General features: G+C 42.9%; 1 protein-coding gene across 1 annotated transcript; it reads right to left on the bottom strand.

The window, feature by feature from the left end:
• Nucleotides 1–1880: 1880 nt before the first annotated feature.
• Nucleotides 1881–5976, bottom strand: PSMD10 (proteasome 26S subunit, non-ATPase 10). The gene is made up of 5 exons (XM_068152058.1): nt 5814–5976; nt 5593–5691; nt 4244–4390; nt 3977–4143; nt 1881–2985 (listed from the first exon to the last, which is right to left on the bottom strand). The coding sequence occupies exons 1-5, from the start codon at nt 5925–5927 to the stop codon at nt 2832–2834; spliced, it is 681 nt and encodes a 226-aa protein (XP_068008159.1). The 5' UTR covers nt 5928–5976; the 3' UTR covers nt 1881–2831.
• Nucleotides 5977–6015: the final 39 nt, after the last annotated feature.

The following is a 6015-nucleotide window of genomic DNA, read 5'->3' as shown; positions in this document are numbered from 1 at the left end:
TTGTTTTAGCTATAACCTGCTTGGGTCAGACTGTGAGGGTCAAATTCTTATTAATACCAGCACTGCAATATTTTACCAGTGAATCCTCACACCTTTCTGTCCCCAAAATATCCCTTAAGTCAAGACCTTTATGGAAGTCTTTCTTGTTGACTCTCATGGCAACTGTGCTAAGCAAAATCCACAAACTTGCAACCTTCAATCTAGGTTTAGAATCTTACTGAAAAATCCTGATATTTACACCTGTAGTTTTGTAAACATGCAGAACTAGGACATTAAACATGCTCAGTAACAGCAAGAGAAGAGCAGGTACTGTCCATTCCTGTTTGGGTGCCATTTCTTACCAAAAGTGTTTCCCAATGAGGCAGTTCAAATCAATTATCAGTGCAAGGGAGCTCACACTGACTGACAGTGGCATACATTTTCAATAGTTTCTTTACCATTCTCAGGCATTGTTTCACTCCTGCTCCTCATGGGAGAATAGGAAGAACTCTGCACAACACTGCTGTAGCTGCACTAGTTCTTCTAAAACAATCCCCTGCATTGGTCTTAGTTACATTTTTCTTACTGCAAAAGCTTTCCAACTTGCATGTCTTTGCAACAGCACTATCATGACTGAAGGGGATCATTGCTGTTATTTCATAATCTTTCCTTAATCTCAGCTCCACAAATATCTCTACATGTATTTCTTAAACAACTGGCTGCAGTAAGACAGGGGCTTATGCTGGTGAAGTTGCAACTACCCTCTAGAGCTACTACAACCTTCCTAGAACACCATTTTTGCTAAAAAAAGGAAGAATTTTCTCAAATTACGTGAATGTTTTTATATAAAAAGAAACAACTAGATGGAAATTCTAGAGTAGTAATTCTTTTCAGACTTCTGACCACCAGTGTGTAACAGGTAATATTAAAAAAACAGAAAGAGCCAGAGATTGCTGGGATAAGGAAGAAGGTAAGGAAAATAACATTTGTCTGGAGTTTCTTAACATGTTGAGATGTTTGTGTAAACCTTATGGCAGATGTTTGCTCTCATTATGAAGTTTCTCCCATGTAAAATAGTTTATTAAAAGGGCTGGAGCACTGTTCCTAGCTTTCCACTGATGCTCTTGGCAAAGCACAAGCCAAATCAGGTATTGATCTATGGTGTGTAGCGCAAAAACTCTGCAGAGCCATGCAGGATACTGAAACATTTTTCAGACTTTCTCTCAGATGTTCCAACTGTCTTTGCTCCATGGCCTATTTATCTTCTCCTGAGGGAGTAGGGATAATTAATACAGATACCGGAGGGCAAGCCAACATTCAAGGCACCAGCTCCTAGGGAAGTGCATTCACAAAGCTAGAGAGCCATAGATCAAGAACAAACATAGAATTCTAACTTCAGCCTTCTTCAACTCAAGCTCTCAGCAGGGCTTGAAGGATGTGCACAACACACATTTACCCAGTCAGGGTCCTTGAAGCAAGGTCTGCATGGCCGCAGCTCACTGTGCAGACAAGTTATTCTGCTTGCTCTTGATAGATGCCTTCAGTGAAATTTAATTTGCGTTTTTCTTTGTCAGATACACTTGAAGTACTTGGTGCAGACACTTGTCTGGCTGTAAGTTACTGTCTTGCTTATCAAAATAAATTGCATTACCTTAATCCCTACAAATCAACTTGTAGAAACTCTATCGTCCATTCCAACCTTTCCTCACAGCTCAGGAACCAACCTGTTCTATTTCCATACTGTGTAACAGATGGCAGGGTTTCACATTCCAAGTGCACAAACTCATTTAGAAAAATACTGGTTTTGTTACATGTAAGTTTAATAAAGTTTTATAACACCAAAGACTGCTGTTTAGGAAAGTTCTTTATTTCACAAAATTTCATCATCATTGTTTGTTCAGAAGGGGAAGATCTACCCCAATAATGTCAAAAGTGACCTTTACAACATCAGAACAAAAGGTTACGTTTCAGACTCATGCCTTCTAACAACTTAATACCAGGATTTGCTATGAGGAAACAGAGTTGAAGCCAGGCTTCTGTTACAAAATACAATGGTAAACTGTGAGCATCAGTGCTACATAAAGGGAATCAAACAGAACAGAAATCTACAGGAGGAGCAAGAGGAAATAAATTAGACTTGAAGTACATCCCAGAGCATTATCCAGGGCCATCCGCTATGTAACAATGTGTTTGCAGCAGCAACCCTGACACCGCCCTCCATTCCACAAGCAGTCCAGTGCACTTCAAATACAGCCATTTAAAGATTCAAAGAAACATGATAACAACAGTAAGGCTGTGAACACTCAGAGCTCACTTAAAAAGACAAAGAAGATTAAAACTGGATACAATTATCCAAGTAACTAAGCAAACTGCATTCTGTAAGAGACATGTATTGATTAGAATCACCTGAAGGAGAAGAAGGAACACCCACAAAAGTCAAACAAAAGACCTCACACACTAATCAAAGGCCAAGGAGAAAAACAAAGACTCTGGAATAAGCTTCCAATATAAAACTGACTTTAAATGGTTAATGCATTTTTGGTCCTGTTGCTTGAAAGAAATAATCCTAAACTAGGTGCCACGGTAGAAGGAATGACCACACTTACACAGATTGTACTGTAAACTGAAACAAATTTGCAAGATAATTGAAAAAGACTTTAAAAAGAGTGACCTGTTTAATTAACAGGAGGTACAAGTTGTTTTGGCACTGTATGTGAGGGATAGCTAGCGATACACATTACATTACCATGCTGATGCCCATACCTGACATCCTAACTGAATTATGAAAACACAAAGTCTGCAGTCTTAAATACAAGTGCACCAGGAGAGAAACATCAAACCAGCAACCCCCGCTAGCCTTCCACCATCCTTTTAAGCACAGTACCCAGGCCACCCTTTGCCACTTTCAGTGGGGTCAGTTCCTCTTTATTCTTAATGTCAATACTCGCACCATGAGACACCAGCAGCTTTGCCTCCTCCACTCTCTCTTCATCGCAGGCTAAATGACTGTAATAAGAACAAGAAACCCAAAGCCACTATTAAACAGTCCAAGCTTACAAAGAGCAATACTTACAGAGAAGATACATCCTAGAAGAACAAAACCACATGCAGCCAACTAACTACAGACTCCAAAGCTTGCTGTCCCATCACTCTGCTGTCATTAAGCAACTGAAGGACATTCCCCTTGTTATTGTCCTCACACGATTAAGACATTTCTTTAGACTAGGATTTGGCTCTGCAGTCAAAGTTATGGAGCATGTAACCCACAGGCAAACTGGAGATGGTAATATCCATTTCAATTGAAAGTGATAAACTAAATCATAAGATGTTTAAAAATAATCAGAACTAAACAGTTCCTGCAAATGAAGAAAATGTTTTTCCCCACTTGGCATGCTTTCTTGAGAAGAAATGTGTGTGTTCCAGGACAATACTGTGTTTTCTGTATAGTTAAACATACTGCTTGATCTTATTCACAGCAAAATCTTGATTCTAGTGTAGACAGAGTTTTGCCACCAATTTCAAAGCACTTATGGTTTTACCCTTACAGATTCCAACTGATCTCTACAGAAATATCAAACACTGGGTTTACTGTACTTAAATTGCAACTTACTCTCCCTAAAGAGGTCAAGAAAAGCTTCCAAAGTTAATTCCTACTTTGCAAGACAGAGTGGGCCAGCCTGCAAGACCAGCTTCTTCCAACTCTGATGTCATTAGCTCATTTTCTACCCTCCAGTGTCAACAGAGCGAATTCAAAGTTAATGCAAAAGGTGTTCCACACTTCGTAGATGCAGTAACACAAATTAGATGTATGTATGTACAGATACACTTCAGCAAAATATTAAGTATATAATTAAAGAGGATTTGAGAGTATCACAGGAGTGTGAAGCAAGGGAGTAATTTGAGGCACTGAGACATTAAAAAAGAGAAATTGAAACAATAGAGTTGCATGCCAGAGGTTGTGCTATAGTAGGGAAAGTAAAAATAAAAGATTACTTACAGAGGAGTATTCCCTTCAGAGTCCTGTATATTAACAGATGCTTTGTGCTGCAGAAGAATCTGTACCATTTTCAGGTTTCCTTTGGCTGCTGCTCTGTGTAACGGGGTGGATTCAAAATGATCTGTTGCATCCGGATCAGCGCTGTTCTCTAAAAGCATGATTGCAATCTGAATGTGTAGAGAGGGGATGAGAGGAGGAGATCAAGTTAATACAACTAAATACTTCTGCCAAGAGCAACACCACCTCCAATAGGATGGGCAAGCATACCTCCTGCTTATTTTTGGAGGCTGCATAATGCAGGGGCGTGCAGCCATTCTGATTTACAGCATTCACATGAGCACCCTTGGCAATAAGGGCTTTCACAATTTCATCTCGGCCTGCCGAAGCTGCAATGTGTAATGGAGTCCAGCCAGCCTGCAGAAGCAAGAAAAAAAACTCACTTTATTTCAACCAGGGGTTTCAGGCAAAAAAAACCATGATATAGTATAACCCCAGTACAAACTTGACTACTCATAAGTCCTACTGCAGATACTCTTATAATCAATAATGTTTAGGTTTATAGTTATCACCAGAGACAAAAGTGCACAATTAACTGTAGTGCTTTATTTAACAAAAAGTAAGAGTGGCTGAAAAGTGTCAGAAAGGTCATGCAACCTTTTCTATATTCTACTGTCCAATTAAACTGCTGGGACAACATTGTCTCCTTTAAGGATGATCTTTAGGATGCAATTATTTTAACTCTTTCCCTTGAATAGCAACAGACCATCTTCTTTCCAACTATGAAATTACTGAACCTGTCATCTACCCTTTAATGTTTTCCCCAATAAAGAGAATCTTCAGGGTTTCTCATGATTTAGCACAACATATTTAAGAGAATAACACTGAGATAAAGATAACATGAAAACCTCCATCAACAACCCAAACTCCCCTGGTTTTGCAACTTCGTTCATAAGAAGAGCTCTCCTAAAATTCCTTGACAAGCAAGGCTCATCAGGTCTCGTTACCACCTGCTCCATATAAACCATTGAAATACTTCAATCTGCCTCTCTAGCACACCCCCCCATACTGGGTGCTTTGCAAAAAACCCCAGGTATCACACTAGATACACCAGCTGACAGAAGGCAGGAGAAAAAGAAGGAAGTGACCAGGGCCAGTCACACCAGGAGTGCTCTCAACACCACCAGACTGCTGTTGGGGCCACTCCTAAGGCCAAAATCGTGAGGGCAACGGGTCCAGATACAAACTGTGAAAAGCTCCCCACACAAACCAGTTCACAGCACTTTCTCAGATTCTTGGCAGTAGCCCTGCACCCCAGACCAGCCCCCACAAAGCTGGGGAGTCAATGAATCACAGAATGGTGGGGGTTGGAAGGGACCTCTGGAGATCGCCTAGGGTCACCCAGAAAGGTTACCCAGGATCGCACCCAGGTGGATTTTGACTGTCTCCAGAGAACGAGACTCCACAATATCTCTGGACAGCCTTTTGCAGTGCTGCTGAGGAAAGAAGTTTTTCCTCACGTTCAGACGGTGCATCTTCTGTTCCAGTTCGTGCCCGCTGCCCCTTGTCCCGCCCCTGAGCGCTACTGAAAAGGGTCCCGGAAGGACTGCGACACTCACATCGTCCTTGTCACCCACAGGCACACCGAGGCTGAGAAGGAGGTCGGCGACTTCCGTGTGTCCAGCCGAGCAGGCCCAGTGCAACGCGGTCCGGTTGTCCTGAGGGAAGGAGGGAGCGGTGAGCGGGCGGCGGGACAAGAGCCGCTCCGCGAGGAGCAGCTCCACAGGCCGCCCGCTCTCGCCACGGCGAGCAAGGAGGGCCAGGGCGGGACCCGGCTGACCTGGTCGGCCTTAGTGGCCAGGGCCCTGTCGCGCAGGAGCTGGGCCCGCAGCTCCTCTAAGCGCCCAGCATAGGCCAGGTTGCAGACCCCCACGTCCGACACCGCGACCTCCATGCTGCTCCCCGCTTCCCTCTGCCGACAAGGCGGGGTGCTTCGGTGAGGCGAAAGCCAACCAGAGACGAGCCGGCTCCAGCTCAACCAA

This window comes from Melanerpes formicivorus, unplaced genomic scaffold, assembly GCF_026170545.1.
Source record: "Melanerpes formicivorus ecotype bairdi unplaced genomic scaffold, bMelFor1.0.p_v2 SCAF_22, whole genome shotgun sequence".
Lineage (NCBI taxonomy): Eukaryota > Metazoa > Chordata > Aves > Piciformes > Picidae > Melanerpes > Melanerpes formicivorus.
Note: the sequence above shows the minus strand (reverse complement) of the source record. Positions and strands in the feature narration are given on the sequence as shown.

What these genes read in the sequence shown, in the direction of transcription:
- PSMD10 (XM_068152058.1), bottom strand. Translation starts at nt 5,927, where the DNA reads ATGGAGGTCGCGGTGTCGGACGTGGGGGTCTGCAACCTGGCCTATGCT. An exon ending in CTGTGGGTGACAAGGACGAT is followed by an intron (nt 4,391 to 5,592) that starts GTGAGTGTCGCA and finishes TTGCTTCTGCAG; the next exon opens with GCTGGCTGGACTCCATTACA. An exon ending in TCTGAAGGGAATACTCCTCT is followed by an intron (nt 2,986 to 3,976) that starts GTAAGTAATCTT and finishes TTCTTATTACAG; the next exon opens with TCATTTAGCCTGCGATGAAG.